At 42.8% G+C, this 20,594-nt stretch overlaps 1 protein-coding gene across 1 annotated transcript in view; it reads left to right on the plus strand.

The window, feature by feature from the left end:
* Nucleotides 1–20,594, plus strand: part of LOC144484919 (uncharacterized) — a 71,790-nt gene that overhangs the window by 29,434 nt on the left and 21,762 nt on the right. The window contains exons 5-9 of the mRNA XM_078203279.1: nucleotides 1,963–2,057; nucleotides 3,188–3,351; nucleotides 8,294–8,465; nucleotides 8,555–8,620; nucleotides 11,161–11,350. Of these exons, the coding sequence (XP_078059405.1) occupies nucleotides 1,963–2,057; nucleotides 3,188–3,351; nucleotides 8,294–8,465; nucleotides 8,555–8,620; nucleotides 11,161–11,350 (687 nt within the window). The remainder of the gene's footprint in view (nucleotides 1–1,962; nucleotides 2,058–3,187; nucleotides 3,352–8,293; nucleotides 8,466–8,554; nucleotides 8,621–11,160; nucleotides 11,351–20,594) is intronic.

Genomic DNA, 20,594 nt, shown 5'->3' on the forward strand with positions numbered 1-20,594 from the left:
TGTTGGAGGGATGTTGCAAGGAGCAATCACTTAGAGCTGTCAGTTGCTTCTGTTCACACACATTCAGAATTCTTGCTTATTTTGAGGCATTTAGGATTCCATGGAATAACCTTAAGGGAAGTTCACCTTGACTACACACATTTTCTGGTTTTCTGAAAAGCATGTTAATTTGTTAATTTTTGCAGTTCTGCCCCCCGTTTCCGATCTCAGTGTACCCGCAGTAGATGAAGCGAAGGGGGGAGTGGTGGATGTGAAGATGGGGAGGATGTGCGGTAACAGGAGATAAGCCCCTCCCGTTCCTGCTTTGGCATTGTAGGCTGTTATTGGCTCCAGGAAGTCAAGATTCGATGGGGTTGTCCTTCAGACAATTTACTCATTTTCTGTGGCCAGGTTTACTGCTGGTTTCCCTGGAAGGGGAGCATGCCATGTTCACCGGCATGAGCGAGAAATTCCTTACCTGGAGGGCATTGCAAGGTCTGGGATAGACATTGAATCTCTTTACAGAGATTGTGTTTTGACGTTTCAATTTTCCCCTGGTAGTCTGCCGACTTGATGCCGTATCCCAAGATACAAAAGAAGTAGAAAGAAGGACACCCAGAAACCTCACAGAAATAATAGAAACCCGACAGTGCAGAACAAGGCCATTCCGCCCATCGAGTATGCACCGACAACAATCACGCATCGGACTTATCCCCACAACCCCACGCAGTAACCCCATTAATCACTCTAACTAACACATCCCGCCACACTAAGGGAAAATCGTGCATGAATAATCAACCTAAGCCGCACATCTTTGGACTGTGGGAGGAAACCGGAGCAGCCTGAGGAAACCCACAATGATACGGGGAGAATGTGCAAACTCCAGACAGACAGTGACCAAGCCGGGAATCGAAGGCACGTCCTTGGAGATGTGAGACAGTAGTGCTAACCATTCTGCCACCATATCTCCCAATGCTAAACCAGTTTGTTCATATCCATAGCTCTTCATGAGTATCTCAATTAAAGAAAGAGTTCCACAGGCTGGAAGATGTTTGGGATGAGTACTCCAGAACGTAGTCTCTTGGCAGCTGAAGGCAAGGGGCCCATGTATAGAAGAATCCAAATAAGGACTGGCCAAACTTTCAGGAGTGCGGAAATATTGCCAACATCTAAGGCTGGGCTATAATATCTGGCTGGGAAGTTTGAGTCAGTGGGTATATTTGAGAAGCTCGATCCAGATGGTGTACAAGGATCTAGGGTTAATGAGACGTGGTGCAAGTTAGGATACAAGAAACAAGTTTCAGGGCAGCTTGTAAGATCATCTTGCATGTGTAACACTATTTTTTATATGCTGGCAAGCAATACATTTATGATAAACAGATAGCCCACCCAGTGGGAGTCCAGAGAATGGGATTGGGAAGATAAACCAATGCCAGTGATATGTGCTGTGCGATTTACTGGATAAACAAACAGACAGGGACAATTTCCACCCAGCTGGAAGGCAGTGAAGAGATGATCATGTGACAAACTGTGCCAAAGGCTTCAGAGACGTAGAGTCGGCTGAAGATACTTCACTGACCATTTTATTTCTGCTAGAATATAATGTTTGACTTTGATACGAGCTGTTTCAGTATTGTGGTGTAGGTGGAAACCTAGTTAGATGTATTCAAACAAGCTCCAAGAAAGGTGTGTCTACATTTATCAGGTAAAGTTATCGTCATGTGTTTTGGAGAAAAGGAGGCTGGACATGGGCCAGGGATTTTCAAGGGCAAATGAAATCAAGATGATTTTTTTAAGAGGCAGTACCAAGGTTGTGGGGTCACCGTCAGATCTACCATATCTACATGGTGTTTGTGAGATTGTAAATACTAAAAGATTGTCCCCATATAAATTTTGGAAATCACATTGCTGCTTAAAGATACAAACAAGGCATTTTCACTTCACAGTTTCCATTTAACCCTGCTCTGGATTTGTCTATTTCAGAGCACCAGAATCGAAAACACCTGTCACAAAAATGGCTGAAGGTTTCAACAGCGGAGTATATCCAATATCTTCAAAAAGATTGACTTTGGACAATGGTAGGTTCAGAAAACACTCCCAAGTTTTCACCGTCCTGTTAATGAATCCAGACCTCATTCATGAACCTGCAGTTCACACAAGGAACAGAGAAGAATATAGCGGCAGCAAATTATAAACCAGTAAAACTGATATAATGAAGTTGTGCTGAAAGCAATGTCTAGTGCATGTCGATGAGCATTATTTACATGGACATCCAGAAGGAATTTGGACAGAGTTTCTTTAAATTTCTGTCATGCAATTGAAGGCAAATTTGTGACCTCATTGTGAAATTGGTGGAAAAGCAAGGGATAGAGATGAGGTAAATGGTGATTTAGGCTGACTGTCAGGATGCAACTTGCTGTGTTCCAGAAGCATCTGTGTTAGGCTCACAATTACTAACCAAATTTATTGACAGCCGAGATGATGGAATAAAAAAATGGATATATAAAACTGATTATGACACAAAGTTATTGAAACATTGTCGTCAATATAGCTGGCAATATGCAAAGAAATATCAGTAAATTAAGTGAATTGGCACGTTTGTGGCAAATAGATTAAAATGCAGGCAAATATCAGGTCCTTCACTTTCAATAAGGGATAGAACAGGGCCCTTTCCAAATGTGGAAAACCTAGAAACTTGGAAGCTCTCCAGAACCTTGGGAATTCCTGAATATAGATTGTTAAAATATCGTGAAAAGGGAGCATAAAGTAAAACAAACAATTTAATGTTGGATTTTATGTCCAGAGGACAAGAGCATGTAGGGATAGAAGTTATGTTACAAGCGAGACAAGCTCCTGAATAGACCAATCCCGGCTGTGGCGATTGCAGTTAAAATAAAGGCAAAACCTTTCAGGAATGAAATTGAAAAATGCTTCGAGACGCAAAAACATTTCCTGCAAAAAAGGTAATTGATATTGGAAAGTTGATGTGAATTGCTTCTTACTAACCAGGGGTATGAAGTGATTTGGAGGTCAGCTGGATACATGGGTTTTATTCACAAATGAGATAAATATCATGAATGTTTTCTGAAAGATAGTTGATAACATGGCTCACATGACATTTAAGTGGGTTGTTTTAAGTTTACGGGCAATTAAAACAGTCCAGATAGGAACTCATTGTGTTTCATTTTTTTCCAATTTCTGTTCACAGATCCAAACTCTAAAATCACTGAGTTCTTGACAAACTGTGAAGATGACCAACTGTTGCTGTTGACCAAATTCTACCGGGACAGACTAGAACAGGCGATTGAAGGAGTGGCGAGACTCTGTCTGATGTTTGCAGCGTGCGATCATATTGGTGTGAAAGAAAGTCATGTAAGTCCAGGATATAGTGGGTTTAGTGATTTTGCCCATTTTCACTTCGCAGACCTGATTAAATTAGAGGAAGAATAATTTGCTGAACAGTAAGAAGCTATGGTCTCTCTTGCTGCTCTCCTAAAAAGACAACTGTTCCAGTACAGCTACAATGCTGGCATCTACCCAACAACGTGTAAAAAATGTCTATCCCATTTGCCCAAAACAGGACAAATCCATATGGAAAATTTGCACCCCACAAACCTCCTCCCACTAAGTGGCAGAGATAAAATGAGTCATTGCCAGTGACTTAAAGTTGCAGATACTTTGCAGTTTGGGACGGCAAAGTGGCACAGTGGTTAGCATTACTGCCTCATAGCGCTGGGAACCCGGGTTCGATTCCTGGTTTGAGTCATTTTCTACGTGGTGTCTGCATGTTCTCCACATTTTAAAGTTTATTTATTATTGTGAAAAGTAAGCTTGTATTAACACTGCAAAGATGTGACTGTGAATATCCTCTAGTTGCCATACTCCAGCGCCTTTTCGGGAACACTGAGGGTGAATTTAGCATGGTCAATGCACCTAACCAGAGCACCCGGAAGAAACCCACGCAGACACGGGGAGACTGTGCAGATTCCACACAGTGACCCAAGTCGGGAATTGAACCCAGGTCCCTGGCGCTATGAGGCAGCACTGCTAACTACTTTGGAACCGTGCTGCCGAGTTTTTGTGTGCATTTCCGTCGGGTGTTCAGCTTTCCTCCGACAGTCTGAAAGACGTGATGGTTAGGTGCATTGACCATGCAAAATTCTCCCTCAATGTACCTGAACAGGCGCTGGAGCGTGACAACGACGGGATTTCCACGGTCACTACATTGCATTCTTAATGCAAGCCTCTTTGTAACATAGATAAATACACTTTAAGCATTTAATAACATGATAATTGAAGTTTCTTTTAGGTACTGCCAGTATCACTTGCCTCCTGATCTCATTAAACCCTTGGTCCATTCATGGACCAACACGAGTGTCTGCCTCTCACATCACAACATTATTTGATTGAACTCTGTCATGAAATGCTAAGACGATAGAAATGAATGGGAACTGCGCTAAATCTCTGCAATGGCTGCAGTCATACCTAGCACAATGATAGTTGCGATTGTTCGAGGTCAATCCTAGCAGACCCATGGCCCTCATACTTGAGTTCCTCAACGTCCTGTGTTCTCTGAAAATATATCCAGCTGTTTCATGACCTATCTGCTATCAATTGGTCAGAAGTGGAGGTGTTTTAGTGTTGATGTTAAAATGTACAACTTAATCTGTAACTCCTCAGATATCAGGAACTGAACAATATCCAGTCTACTAAATGGTCAGTGATATTCCTGCCACACAACTCCATCCCTGTTTGACACTAAGTCACATTACCATTGCGGAAACCCACTTCAACAACCATGAGGGTTACAATTGAACACAACCTTAACTAGAAGAGTCAGAGGCTGGGAATTTGCTGCAAGGCTCACTTCCTGAATTCCCAAAGTCTGTGAATAATCCACAAGACAAAAATGGGCAACGTGACGGAATACACTCCACAATCATGGATTATTGTGTCCAACATTATCTAAGCAGCTCGACACCATCGAGAATGAAGCTACCCACTTGATTTGCATGGAATTTGTTCTTAAAAATATTTCCTCCCACGTCACAATGTCAGCATGTGCACCTCGTAAAAGATAGACTGCAGCAAATCACTAACACTCCCTTAACAGAACTAATTTTTTTTATTTCAAAAATATACTTTATTCACACAAAAAAAAACTCTCCAATAAAACATTGCAAAATTACAAATCCAAATGTCATAAACAGTGTAAAAAAGAATCATTTTTACAGTCCAATACCGTGCTCATTTACAAAAACATTACATTCCGTTACATTTCATTTCTTAAAACTAGATACATGTGTCAGAGTTTTCTGTGTGCCGTTATTTTTCAGGTTGGCACACAGTTACCCAGGCCGAGGGTATTCTGCAGTTACCCGGCCCTCGGTCTGCCTCGGTTGAGACGCTTTACACGGTGGCCTTTCCCCACTGTGCCTTGGCGGCGGCTGCCCCAAGCTTGAGCGCGTCCCTGAGCACGTAGTTAATACTGTGGGCACATGCTTTCAAATAACCAGTATGGAAGATTTTGGAAATGAAAATCAACTAATACATCTTGAATTGAAATCTAGTTTCGGTAATGCTGACCATGAAAACATTATCCATTGATGTAAAAACCCATCCCAATCAATAATGTCGATGGTAGACTGAGATCTGCTGTCCTTGTTTGGACTACGTGTGACCCCAGCTCTAAAACAGTGCGATTACGTCTTGAAGAGTCTAACAGGCAACTCAGTTTTATTAAATGACTGCAAAGTCTAAAAGTATTGAAACCGAATGATTCACCCGGAAATTACAATTACATTCCCAACCCTGTCGACCCTACAAATTTCATCATGTGGGGCCAGTGCTAAGATTCGGAAAGCTATCCCACTGACTAGTCAACCAGTACCCTGAAACAATGAACCTCTTAACATCATACTTGCAGACAATGTCCCAAATACAACCATCATCATTGTTGGGTATGACCTGTCCCGCTGACAGGAAAGACCCACAAGACATCCAGTGGGGAGCGGATTGCCCTGGATTTCCTCAACATTGAGTCTGAACTCCCTGAAGTCTCATAATCCGGTTGGAAGCGTGGCAATGAAATTGCCTGCTGGTTTCAGCCTACAATGCCCACTATCTGATGAACAACTGCTCCTCCATGTGACACAGTGTTTGGAGGAAGCACTGAGGATGGCAAGGGCAGGAAATATACTCTGGGTGGGGACTGAAATATCCATCAACAAGTCATGCTCAGTAGCGCCACCACTGAATGAGCTGGCAACGTCCTAAAGGGCATAGCTGCTGCACTGGGTCTGCGGCAGGCGGTGAGTGAATCAACAAAAGGTTTAACTTACTTGACCTCCTCCTGATCAGGCTGTCTGTTCCAGATGTACATGGTCAAAGTTGTCGGAGTGACCAACAAACTTTCCATTAGGAGGCAAAGTCCTGACTTACCTTCAGGTGTTGTGTGGATTTACCAACGAGTTAAATGTGATAGGTTTTGTACAGATCAGTTGAGTCAAAACTGCGCAGCCATTAGACAGTGTGATCAATCAGTAGGAGCAGCAGAATTGTATTCGACCTTCACGGCCCAGCATATCATCTGCTCTGCTATTGCCAGTGTATCAGTCCGAGTGAATGAACAGTGCAGGAGGGGATGCCATTGATAGCGCCGGGGGTACCTCAACAACAGGTGTCAAACTGGTGAAGGTTCAACACGGGAATGCTTTTATAGCAAACAGCAGAACAAGCGTGAGGGAAGTGACCCGAAATCTAATGAATCGGATCCAAAGCTCTGCATCCCTGCCGGATTCGACCATGGCTGGTGTGAATTATTAACTAACCATCTGGAGTATTAGGCGCCCCAAATATCCACGTCCTAAATTAAATATGTTTCAGTATGTCTGAACATTCCAGTACAAAAGATAAAGCTGAAACATTGGCAAATATTATTAGCCAGAAGAACGCCGGAGGTGAAAGAAAGAATTAAAGCAAAATAGTGCGGATGCTGCAATGTGAAACAAAAACAGAAAACCCCGGAAAATCTCAGCAGGTCTGACAGCACCTGTGAGGAGAGAATAGAGCCAACGTTTCGAGTCTAGATGACCCTTCATCAGAGCTCTGACGAAGGATTATCTGGGCACGAAACTTTGTCTCTATTCTCTCCCCACAGATGCTGTCGGACCTGCTGAGATTTTCGAGCCTTTTCTGTTTTAGGAGCCAGTAGATGATCTATTGTGACTGTCTATTGAGGTCCCTGTCATCACAGATGTCAGTCCTTAGCTAATTCAGTTCACTCCAAATGATATCGTGAAATAACCAAAGTAAGTGTAAACTGTAAATGCTTTGGGCCATGGCAATATTCTGGCAGGAGAAAGACGTATCAGTGATCGTACTTCTAACTTAATCTCAGATGTGGGGTGTTTGCTGACGATTGCACTGTTTTCAGCACAATTTGCAACTCCACAGATGCTGAAGCAATTAGTGCACATATGCAAGAAAACCTAGACTCCAGTCAGGCCTGGGCTGCGATATGCCAAGTAACGTTCGCGCTACAAAAATGCCAGGCAATTACAAATGCCATCAAAAGAGATTCCACCCCTCCCTCCTTGGCGATTGAATTTCATTACAATCATTGAATCCCCCTCTATCACGATGCTGGGGGGGTGCAGCTGACCTGAAACTGAATTGTACCAGGCACAAAATACTGGTGACGAGAGCAGGTCAGATTCTGTGGAGTGTGACTCACTTCCTCACTCCCCAAGACCTCTTCATCGTCTAAAAGGCACAGTCAGAGTGTGATGGAATCGTCTCCAGTTGCCTGGATGTGCGCAGTTCCAACAACTTTCAAGACGCTCGACAGCATCCCGGACAAAACAGCCACCTGATTGACACCCCATCTCACCAACATCAGCATTCACACCCTCCACATCGACACACATGGCAGCGGTGTTTACCACTTACATGATACACTGCCACAACATCATAAAAAAGTGGATCCTATAGTCTAACAGTAATCTGATGTCGTATTGGGCACGGAAGTTCAGATGAACTTAATCCCATTGAAATTATTGCTGGTTCTCTGGGATTTCTCACTCTCTGAAAATTATTTTCAATTAACTATTTGGTTTATTTGTATGTCGTTTAAATTAAGGACGGAATCAAAATGTGATCTTTATTCAGTGTTGAGAAGGGATCAGGACCCAATCCAGGGACTGCCTCCTGTCCTCAAAACACCTGGGAAATCCCTGAACAGATCCTTTCCTTCTCATTCCCAGTGCTTACCTTTCACTCTGTTTTCCAATACGCTCCTTATTATTCTTTACAGAAAGTAAAGGAAATCGCAGACAGTGGGAACCTCGCGGACTGTTCCAAACTTCTCCTAAATCTGGTGATAGAGAAAGGCCCTCGGGCTCTCAGGGTGATGTGGGAATCCTTTGTGGAAATGCACCGTGGGTTACCAAAGTTGGAGAAAATACTGAGAGAATTACCGACACGTGGTACAGTAAAATCGCGCAGTGAATTAAACATTGCAGATTGTTCTGATATTGCACATAGCTGATTTCATGATTGTAATTCCTTTAATCAGGTCCTGATGCATTTGTTTACATGAACATCCCACAAGGTTTATCGGAAGTACCCAGTAACCTAAAAGGTAAGTGATGACAGTGAAGAATTCAAACTAATTATTTCACTTCTAAGAGTCTGAATAATTAGTTGTCAGAATTTGGGAATCAGAAAATCGAAGTCTCGGAATCAGGGTTAAATATTGTTTGAATTTGTCATCCATCCTCATCTGTTCTGCACAGGTTCAAGTTTGCAATTCATACGACCATACACATTAGGAGCAAATGTTGACCCCTCGGTCCCTCTAAACTGCTCCACCATTGATCAAGGAGGCAAATGGGATGTTGGCCTATATCGCAAGGGGAATAGAATATAAAAGCAGAGATGTCTTGCTGCATCTGTACAGGGCATTGGTGAGGCCGCAGCTGGAATACTGTGTGCAGTATTGGTCCCCTTATTTGCGGAAGGATATATTGGCCTTGGAGGGAGTGCAGAGAAGGTTCACCAGGTTGATACCAGAGATGAGGGGTGTTGATTGTGAGGAGAGACTGAGCAGATTGGGTTTGTATTCGTTGGAATTTAGAAGGCTGAGGGGGGATCTTATAGAGACCTGTAAGATAATGAAGGGGCTGGATAGGGTAGAGATGGAGAGATTCTTTCCACTTAGAAAGGAAACTAGAACTAGAGGGCACAGCCTCAAAATAAAGGGGAGTCAGTTTAGGACAGAGTTGAGGAGGAACTTCTTCTCTCAGAGGGTGGTGAATCTCTGGAATTCTCTGCCCACTGAAGTGGTGGAGGCTACCTCGTTGAATATGTTTAAATCACGGATAGATGGATTCCTGGTCGGTAAGGGAATTAGGGGTTATAGGGATCAGGCGGGTAAGTGGAACTGATCCACTTCAGATCAGCCATGATCTTATTGAATGGCGGGGCAGGCTCGAGGGGCTAGATGGCCTACTCCTGCTCCTATTTCATATGTTCTTATGAACAAGTCCATGGCTGATCGCATCACAACCTTCACATTGCATTCCTGTTTTTCCCAATCATCTTTCGTCTGTTGTGCTTTATATTTTTTCACTTCAGCAACTCTAAATTACCAGAACCTCATTTTCTTGTTCTGTGTATTTTCCACCATAGTCCAGAAATGCTTCGAATGTCTGAACTTCACTGAACCGTTGTCAAGTTTGTTTTTTCAAGTTTACTCTTTAAATAGTTCAAATCCTCAGTTAACTAATCCATTTCGGGGGATTAGTGGGGGTAAATATGTGGAGTTACGGGAATGTGCTTGGGTGGGATGTTCTGTTGGAGAGTCGGTACAGACTCGATGGACCTGGTGGCTTCCTTCCCCACTATCAAGGCTCGCCTTGTTAACATGCTCGTAATGTCTCTGTTTTGCAATTCATAAACACCCTTCAACGTGTTCTGAAAGTCAAGTATCGAGAGCTCGGCGAGCCTTTGTGAGGGTGACCATCAAAGCTAATGAGTGCTGCTTATTGTGTTGCTGTTCTAAATTATGAATTACCTTTTTGCATTTGATCACTTTAATTTATTCTTCTTCCTTTTGGAACAAGTAAATGATATGATGCGGCCCCTTAAATGTTCCTTTACGCTGTTTCATCGGGTCAGGGACAGTATTAAGTTATAGACAACGTTGTAATTATTTTCTCATCATCATTTAAGAAAGATGCATTCAAACGCCATCTCTTTGCAGTAGATTTTTGACCCAGGTCACAAGTCTATGGACTTATGATCAGAGAGAGTTATAGTGAGAATGTCACTGTCAATGATTCTATGAGACTCTGACTCAATTGTAAATAAATAGTCAATGCGAGAGTGACAGCAGTGAGTTTTGGAATAAAATACAAAGTCTCTGTTACTCGGGTGCAGAAGCTTCCATATGTCCAGCAGCCCAGATTCAGTAACACGATTGCTCAGTGATTTGCTTATATTGGAGCAGGGGTTTGATGATGCTGAGAGCCAGTCTCCCATTTGGGACAGAACACAATTCGAATCTCACCCAATAAGAACAATCCTGTACTTTTAGCTGAGATAAGGTTGAAGAATATTTTCATGAATTGTGGGTTATTCTCATTTGGGGCACATGAATGAAAGTTCCGTGCCTTCTCCTGTTCCATCATGCAACACGAATTTGCCTTCATTGTCCGTATGTTGTGAGTGGACACAAAACTTCACCAGTCTGTGAAATAAGATTGTTAAACCCCTTATTCCCCCTGATGGGTGAGAGGAAAAGAAGACCTGGTTTTCCCAAGATCTGCCCAGCTACTATGTTCTTTATCTGACAAATGTGTTTCCTTTAAAAATGCAATTTTGCAGCTTTGATGTTTCAGCTGAGAGAGCATTTTTCCCTTGAGGTTTATATCAGGTTTACATTCTAGCTAATTACCTTGAACACATCCATAATAATCTGCATTTAATTGATCTGACCGGAGTATCCAGCTCGGCAAGTAGCCTGATATCAGAGAAGAAAGCATTGAGAGAGGGGGAAGGAGAAAAAGAAAGAAAAATGTACTGCCAATACAATGGCTTTTACATGGTTCCCTTGGGATTACTGTGAGATAAAAACTATATACATAAAAAGTTTAACTGCAAATTTGATCCATTTCCAAGTGCTGAAAACCAAATGTGCTCAAACCAACAAAAGTGGCTCGCTACTCAACCCATCAAATGTCTACTTGAGTCTCATAACTATAATTCTCCAGAGCAGATGTCCCGACTCTGAGGCCGACAGCTCCATTGGTGATAAGCCACATGAGTTAACTCTCCCGTCTAAACAAGCGCAGCCGTGTCCATGGATACGGTCAGCTGGGACTGCTCCACCCCGCCCATCAAAGTGTTCATATCCCCACCCGTTATGTGAACTGGCTAAAACGTTCTGAACATCACTGAATAAAGCAAAGTGCATATAAAAAATAAATCTCAGCCACGTGGAAAATAATATCAGCAACTAACATGCCATGTGGTGCAAGGTTCTTTCCAGCTGCTAACCCTCCAATCAGCTCGCACTGATGCCCAGATGTTGCAAGTGGACCTGATGGTTTCACCAAATGCCCAGATGTTGCAAGTGGACCTGATGGTTTCACCAAATGCACACCATATCTCCGTCCCTGTCGCTGTCTTCATCCAGCTCTATGTTCCCAAATGTGTAAAACAACCCACCATAGGCGACAGTAGCAAATTCAATAATTCAATTTATCACTGATTCCATCCACCCCATGGTTCTTAAAACTGCACATCATACCATTTGAGCTGAGAATAGAGACGTCAATTTATCACTCTCTATGTCAGCCTCTCTCTCCTTCTGACATGTTGTGTCGTTAGACAGTTTTTGATTGCGTTCTATGTTTCACTTCACAGTTGCCTCGAATTTACTATATTTCTGCACTATCTCCCCAAATTCTTGTTAGCTGCATCCCTCTCTATCACAGCTCTCTATCTCATTATCGTCCTTCTCACAGTGTGTATGAAAGTGACTCACCCGTGACACTTGCATATCATTATATTGTTCAACTTCTAAGGCCACATGACAATTTCAAGTTTTGCTTCACTAAACTTCTGTTTTAACCTTGCATTTTCCAGCTGCTCCCCCTATGCTGCCTCACAGGCGAGGGACACGGGTTCTTTTCCTGGTTTGGGTTACTGTCTATGTGGAGTCTGCACGTTCTCCCTGCGCCTGCATGGTTTTCCTCCGGGTGCTCCGTTTCTCTCCCATAGCCCGAAAGACGTGCTGTTCGGTTCCTTGACTTCAAGAAGGCAGCTCATCGCCACAATCGCAAAGGCAATCGGCGACGGACAATATATGCTACCCTAGCCAGTGACATCTGGATCCCAGTAAATGATTAAAAAAAACCTCTCCAATGGAACCTCTCGCACAAACTCTCTTGCACAATTTCTGTCACAATACACTCTCTCTCACACACATACACGCTGTCCCACATACACAGTTATACACATGTTCTCACATACACATTCTCATACTCACTGTCACTCGCGCACACACTCTCACACTCTATCCCTCACAGAGACTCACACACACGCACTCATACAGACATTCTCAGACTCATCGTCACTCAGTCACACACAGATTCTCTGTCACATAATCTCTCGCATGGTCTTCCTCTCACATATTTCTCACATACTCTCACAATCTCTTTCTTATGTACACCCACAACACCCTCATTCTTCCTCTCACACGCACTCTCTTCCATACACGCTGTGTGTTTCTCAAACACACATCGATAACTCTGTTTTGCTCTCACATTTTCTCTCTTTATCTTATATCGACATTCTCACTCTCACCGACTCAGTCTCACAATATTATCCTCTCGCCTTTCCTCACGCACACTATCTCCCTCTTCATCGCTTCCTCTGTCATTCTCCCTAACACAGTCTCACAACCTTTATCCCTCAACCTTTCCTCTGTTATTATCGCATTCTGTTTAACACCCACAGTCTCAGGGAATTTTTCACTCTCATGTTCCCTCCCACACGCTCTCTGTCAGTTGTTCTCCTTCTCTGTCACTCTCACATAATCTCACACACACTCTCTCGCACACACTCTGCTTCTGTCTTTCTCCATCTCTCTCTCTCTGTGCACTCACTCACACATATATTTGCACACACAAACACCCCACTCACGTGCAATAATTGTTCCTCAGGATTCTCGCCCTTTCTCTGCCCTGACCTGAACTCTGCTATTCGCTGTCGTGATACGAGCTCTGTAAGATTCAAATTGAAATAGAAAAGTGGCGTTTTCAACACTTTGCCGCTTGTCCAATCACAGCCTCCTTTCTCCACATATTTTCTTTATTTGTGGTCTAATTCTGTTACAGGACAAATGACATAAAAAGAGAAAATTGCGGAGAAACTCTGCAGATCTGCAGAGGCAGAAAGGGAGACCGGTGTTTGGATCAGATTTGACTTCTGCAGAGCTGAGCTGTCCAGCCATATTTATTAGGCTGAATTCAAACAGTTCAGTGGCTGAATTTGGCCCATGGGCCATTAGTTGTCAAAGCCAGTTGTACAAAAATCGATGTTGGAACTGAACTAATGCCTGCAATATTTAATGGATTGGTCAATTTTACCGGGATGTTTGTAAAATGCCAATAGAACTAACTTTCTCTCCATTCTTATTGAAGATCTCCAACAGAAACACAAGGAGACACTCCGGGTACAAACTGAAACACTGAGAGTGAACACTATCCTCATAAAGGAGAAGGTTAAGATTTTCCAGCTGGTTGGTCGATACGCTGAGCTCACGGTTATTTCTACTGTTCGAGATCGGACACTTGTCGAACATGAACTGCTGGCAAGAGGCCGAGACCATGAAGAGTGGAGAGAGAAACATCTCCGGAAAGAACTGGAAAAAATCCGAACTGATCAACTGTTTCAGAGCAGCTTTTCCCAGAGAAAATTCAAATCTGGGAATTCAGCAGCAGTAAGCGGAGTGCCGGGAATTGGAAAAACAACAATGGTACAAAAGATTGTTTATGACTGGGCCACTGGGAAAATATATCCACACTTTCAATTTGTTTTCAATTTTAAATTCCGGGATTTGAACACTATTAACAGTAGAATAAATCTGAGGAATCTGATATTGGATCAGTATCCTTACTTTGGGAATATTCTGGGAGAGCTCTGGAAGAACCCAGAGGCATTGCTGTTTATATTCGATGGTTTGGATGAATTCAAGGACAGTATTGATTTTGCCGACAATCGGAGAAATACAGAACCTCAGTACATGTGCACAGATCCCGAATTTCAGTGTGAAGTGTCTGACATTGTGTACAGTTTAATACAGCACAAGCTGCTCCCAGGATGTTCAGTGCTAGTGACCAGCCGCCCCACTGCATTACATTTATTGGAAAAGGCTGACATCAGTATCTGGGCTGAAATCCTGGGATTTGTTGGTGATGAACGGAAGGGATATTTCAACAAGTTTTTTGAAGATCAAACGGTGGCAGCAGCCGTTTTCAAACACGTGGAGGAGAACGAGATCCTGTACACCATGTGTTACAACCCTTCCTACTGCTGGATCCTCGGTCTGTCACTGGGTCCCTTCTTTACACAAATGAACAGGAAACGGCAGCAAGTTCCCAAAACCATCACCCAACTATATTCCTACTATATTTACAACATTCTGAAAAACCATGGCCGAGAGATTGAAAACCTCCGTGATGTGTTACTGAAGCTTGGTGAGATGGCCCACACAGGAGTCTCCGAGAAGAAGATTGTGTTTCGAGATGGAGATTTGATCAAGTACAAGCTGGAACCTTCCCAGTTCCTGTCTGGATTCCTGGTGGAACTTTTGGAGAAAGATGAATCTGCCCAGAGTGTGGTTTACACATTCCCACACCTCACCATCCAAGAGTTTGCAGCTGCACTCTCACAATTCCTGACTCCAGATCCCGGGGAGATCGGGAAACTCCTCAGTGAAGCCCACAGTGAGGAAGATGGGCGATTTGAGATATTTCTCCGTTTTGTTGCTGGTCTCTCCTCCCCACAGTCAGCTCGACCCCTGGAGGAGTTTCTGGGTCCACTTCTTCATCAAACAACCTGCCGAGTGATTGACTGGGTGAAGGAGAAGGTTGAAGGGCAGATTGGAGACTCACAGACTGGAACTGGGAAGAGGAAGCTCCTGAACACATTCCACTACCTGTTTGAGTCTCAGAATAAAGCACTGGTTCGGAACACAGTGGGATCTGTGGAAAAACTTTCATTTCGCGGATTGCGACTGACCCCGATTGACTGTGCGGTCCTGTCTCATGTCATTGGACTCTGTGATACAATAAAACACCTCGATCTATGGGGATGCTACATTCAGTGTGAAGGGCTCCAGCGGCTGGGACCCGTTCTGCACAAATGTCAGGGATTGAGGTAACTGTTTGGTCTCAGAGCGGATATTTTCATTGTTGAGAAGCCATTTCCTTTGTTCCAAATAAAACAGAGACATGTTCAGTTGAGGAAGTCAAGAGGGAAACAATGTCCAATGGTCACAGAGAAAGCGCGGGAGAATGGTACAAAGTCATAAAGCTCATTTGAGAGCAGATGCAGACATGATGGGCCGATTGGCCTCCTTCTGAACCTGTAATAAATTTTGAATTCTCTGATAAAACTACAGTGGTTCAAGAAGGCAGATTCTCGTGGGCAAATAGGCATCGGCAATAAATGTTGGCAAAACCAGCGATGATCACGTTCCTTGAGTGAATAAAAGCATTATTGGGATAAATTTTAAATAATTAGAGGTGTAAAGGCCTCGTTACAAATTTAAAAAAAGGATATTTCACTCTCCCAACAGAAACCATCTGATTATGTATGATGCTGGAAGGAAATTTGTTTCTCTTGTGTTCGGTACAGCTTACAGTTTGTGGCTATTGTCAGGATTATTTTCCTGCACGCTGCCTCTGTTATGTATTATAGTTGGTGTGTGTTTTATCGGGACAGTGTCCTTTTATAAGTCATGTGATAACTGGTAACATCAGTCAGGGTCGCAGTGGAGGTTCAGTCTTGTATTAAACCTCACAGTGTGCAGTTGTGAAAAGAAACCTCCCTTAGGTTACAGCAGCCCACGCTGTTTCTGTTCCATGGTTCTGATTGCAGCCTCATAAAACCTGAATCACTCGCTGTGTTTAAAAAAAATAGCTTTATTCACACTGTATTTGCATCTTTTGCAAATCGCTTTAAATCTTGTTGTTGATCCTTGTCCGAGCAGCAACATTTCGATTTGCTACCTGTTCTCTCCAGCACCATCACTATTTTGAACATTTCTATCAAATGTCCTCTCAGCTTTCTTCCTTCCAAGGTGAACAACCTCTCCTATCGATCCTCGTGTCTGAAGTTTCACATCCCTGTAGCCAATCTTTTAAACATGTTCAGCGCTCTCTCCAATGTTTTCTAAGCCTTCCTAAAGTATGACGCACTGAACTGAGATCTAACTGATGTCTTTTGCAGGTTCAGCACAGCCTCCTTGCTCTTGTACTCTATGCCCCTATTGACAATGTTATGATCCCAGCTGATTTCTGGACAGTCAGGTCGAAGAGTAGAAACCCGGCTCAGTAAATCATAACTTTTATTTATTGTTTTATTATTTAGAAATGTAGATGAACAGAATAACAAGGTCGTCGATTAACTTTTAACAAAAGAATAAAACCTTTGTTAAAAAAATAACTGCAATGCACCACCCCATCTAACTTCACAGATGTCTGCAGATCTGTAAGGATGACACGAGTTACAAAATAGATCTTATGCTTTAATGTTCCCAGTAAGTACACAGTTAATGTAAACCAACAATCCACCTGTGGTTCAGATATACCACTCTCTGAAACTCAGTGACAGATGCCACCCAAAGTAACTTCAGTGGATTCTTCTTCAAATCCCCCCAAATGTTTGTAACAATGTGAAGAAAACCCGTCTCACTGGGACTGATGCTTCCGCTCCAGAAGCTCCACTCGAGAAACAAAAAGCAGCTTTTGGAATCTTTTCAATGCTTTCTCTCAGATGCCTTCACCAAGGATCCCTGTCCAATATTTCAATGTTTCCTTTCATTATTCCTCCATACTCAGCCGTGCCAACAGACACCAGCGCCTCATAGTCTGTATGAAGGTGTCACCAACTTTAGGAATATATCAGATATCTGGATTCTCGTGAGCAAACTTTACAATGTCTGCATCTCGCAGCTCTGTCTTTAACTGGGAGCCTCTCTCTGCTCCTCTCTTTAACTTTGGGAGCAGTCGCTTGTTCAGATTCAGGTTTTTTTGTCTCTTTGACTTCTGTCTTCCTGGCACTCCTCTTTTCCTCCTTGGTTTCTGACGGTGATTTATCTTGTGGGTCCTGCTTTCTGAGTCCCTGCATTGCCCTGCCTCTCCTGGCAGCCTCTGTGAACTCCATCTCGCTTCTTGGGTTAACTGGTTGCAACTGAAACTCAGTGTTTCTATCATTCATTGTGGACTTCTGAATGTAAGCAACCATTTTTTTAACCTCTCGAACTCTGACAATGTCGTAAACCTTAAATTAAAATGCAGGGACACAAAAAACCCGCAGGCAGGCAGCTTTGTTTAACACGAAGTGAAATTAAAGTTTTGGCTCTTTCTTAACACACAAGCACAGAAACACAAATTAAACTTAAACTCATGAATTATTATCTGATGCCTACAAACATAAACTATTTCACAGCAGTAAAGCCCAAGATGCTGTATTCTTTATTAACTGCTCCCTACACTTGCCCTGCTAACGGCAATGATCAATGTGCATATACGTCCAGTCCCCCTGCTCCTGCACTCTGTTAACTATTCTACCGATTATTTTATATTCCTTCCTCATGTGCATGTTACCAGAAAGTATCACCTCACCCGTCTCTGCATTGAACTTAATCTGCCACCTATCTGTACACTCCACTATTGTCCGTTTTTCAGTCCCAAGCTCTTCTCCTCACAGTATCCGATGCCTCAAACTGTTCTGTGATCAACAAACTTTGAAATTTTCCTCTATACTGCAAATACCTAGATCATTCATATATATCAGGGAAAAGCAAGGATCCCAATACTGACCTCTCGGGTTCTCCACTACCGACATCCTCCAGCCTGAAAAATACCCATTATTCATTGTTCATCCAATTTTGTATCCACGTTGCTACTTTCCCAGTTATTTTATGAGCTTATGCCACAAGTCTGTTGTGTCACTGCATCAGATGATTTTTGAATCTCCATGTCCACCACATCAACAGCAGAACCATCATTGACCCTTTCTGTTGCTTCCTCCAATTCACAGCAATATAAAGCCAGTCGCAAATGGCATTTTTTTTACCAACCAATGAATTTAGTTTTCTGTGTGTCATTATTAGACTTACCATTTCCCTTTTGAACTCAGTGTGGGTCGACTCAGTGTAGTTAAATGATCAACTGACCCTCCAACCCTCAGCTGAGCTTAACACCAGTGCTCCCGTCTGGAGCCACAGACTTGACTCAATTGGATTGACTCACTATTTAAGGTTGTGGTTACAGGCTCCTGGCCCTCTCTTCATCCACTCCAACAAACTGAGATAGCTGGGAATTAAACCCGTATCAACTGTTTAGAAAGCAACTATGCTGACCATTATATCATTGTCATCATTACATCATAGGGGTAAGTTTTTCACTCACAGGATGGTGCGTGCGTGGAATCGGCTGCCGGTAGTGGTGGTGGAAGTGGATTCGATTGAGTCTTTTGGATAGGTTCATGGAGGTTAGTAAGATAGAGGGTTATCGATGAGCCTAGAATGTAAGGAAATTGTTCGGCGCAACTTGTGGGCCGAAGGGCCTGTTTGTGCTGTAGCTTTTCTATGTTCTTCTATGTTCTAATGTAGTGTTACAGTCATAGCTGGGGTGTAGAGAAAGATCAACTTGGGTGAGGTATCGTATCGTAACTTGAATCTTAACTTGCTAAGTTTCTGACACAAAAATAGATCCAGCTATTTTTCCTGCTGAACATTAATCTGAATTTAATGTGTTTCTCACTTTTTCCATTTAGTCTGGGTCGCAATGAAGTAGGAGATTCAGGAGTGAAACTACTGTCTGCGGCTCTGAGGAATCCAGAATGTAAAATACGGAAACTGGAGTAAGTATCAGACTGTGTGAGATTGTGTTAATAATCAGTGGATGGTCTGACACTGTAAATTATTATCAGTGTCAGTAATCGTGTCATTAATAACCATTCCACATCATTCCTGTCAGTATTCGTGTTAAACACCACGGATTCGCTCTGATTCCTGAAATCTTTCTCTCTCTGATCTCCAGTTTGGAGAGTAACAGCCTCAGATATTCTCACCTCTGCTCTCAGTACAAACCTGTCAGTGATGTGTCTGAACCTGAGTTACAATAAACTGCGAGATTCAGGAGTGAAAGAATTAACTAATCATTTATAATTATTCTCAAATCCATTCATGAAAATAAAAAAGATGGACAAAACGATTAAATGTTTATAGAATTCCCAGATATGGCTGGTCGCATGTTCAATTCAGTATAATTTGTCATTCAGATTATAGATGTTTATGTCTGTCGGCTTCTCAGTTTGATTAAACATAGAAAACTGCAGTATATCGGTAAGGCAGATTACAGACTACATTGAATTCTGATGAGTTTTATCCCGAGGGATCCACTTTCAAATGTATGTTAAACGGAGCTTAAGGAGCATCTGAAAAGAGAATGCAGATATCGAGGTGGGGAGGGTTATGAAGAAAATTCCAGAGCTCACAGCCCAGCAGTTCAAGGCACAGCTCAGCTGGCAATGGCAATAATCACAGTGCAGAATAGTCTGAATAATGTCCCTATTAATAATGGACATTGTTTTTAAGAACACAAATAATGATACAAAATATACCATTGCTGTCAGTATTTTTGTTGTTAAAAACACGATCCGCTATGAGTAGACACATACTGAGCTTGGGAGCAAAGTAAGAAGACCATGAAATAAAAGAGACAAAGGCAGCCTGGATATGAAGTTATCTGAGTGACAGGAAACAGGCAGGAGAGGTGAACTGTACCTTTTCATTTATCGGAAGCTGACAGTGGCTTTCCCCAGCAACCAGTACTGTGTTACTCCGACTAATTTTCTTTACATGTACTACCAAATGAGACTTGGGTTTATCTAAAGATGAGATGTGAAGCTTCAGCACACGGCCACCAGACCACAGAGCGGACGCAGCATATGATAGACCGAGCTCAATCACACCAAAACCAATGGATCAGATCAGAGATCTGCTGTCTTGCCATATCCAGTCATAAATAGTGTTAGACATGCCACAAAATGTTGGACATGCCGGTTACATTAGGCAACAAGGTGGCACAGTGGTCAGCACTGCTGCCTCACAGCGCCAGGGACCAGGGTTCAATTCCGGCCTTGGGTGACTTGATGTGTAGAGTTTGCACATTCTCCCAGTGTCTGTGTGGTTTTCCTCTGGGTACTCCAATTTTCTCCCACAGTCCAAAGATGTGCAGGTTCGGTTGATTGGCTATGCTAAGTTGTCCCTTGGTATCTCAGGGTGTGTAGGTTACGGGGATTAGTGGGCCATA

Source organism: Mustelus asterias, unplaced genomic scaffold (assembly GCF_964213995.1).
Source record: "Mustelus asterias unplaced genomic scaffold, sMusAst1.hap1.1 HAP1_SCAFFOLD_134, whole genome shotgun sequence".
Lineage (NCBI taxonomy): Eukaryota > Metazoa > Chordata > Chondrichthyes > Carcharhiniformes > Triakidae > Mustelus > Mustelus asterias.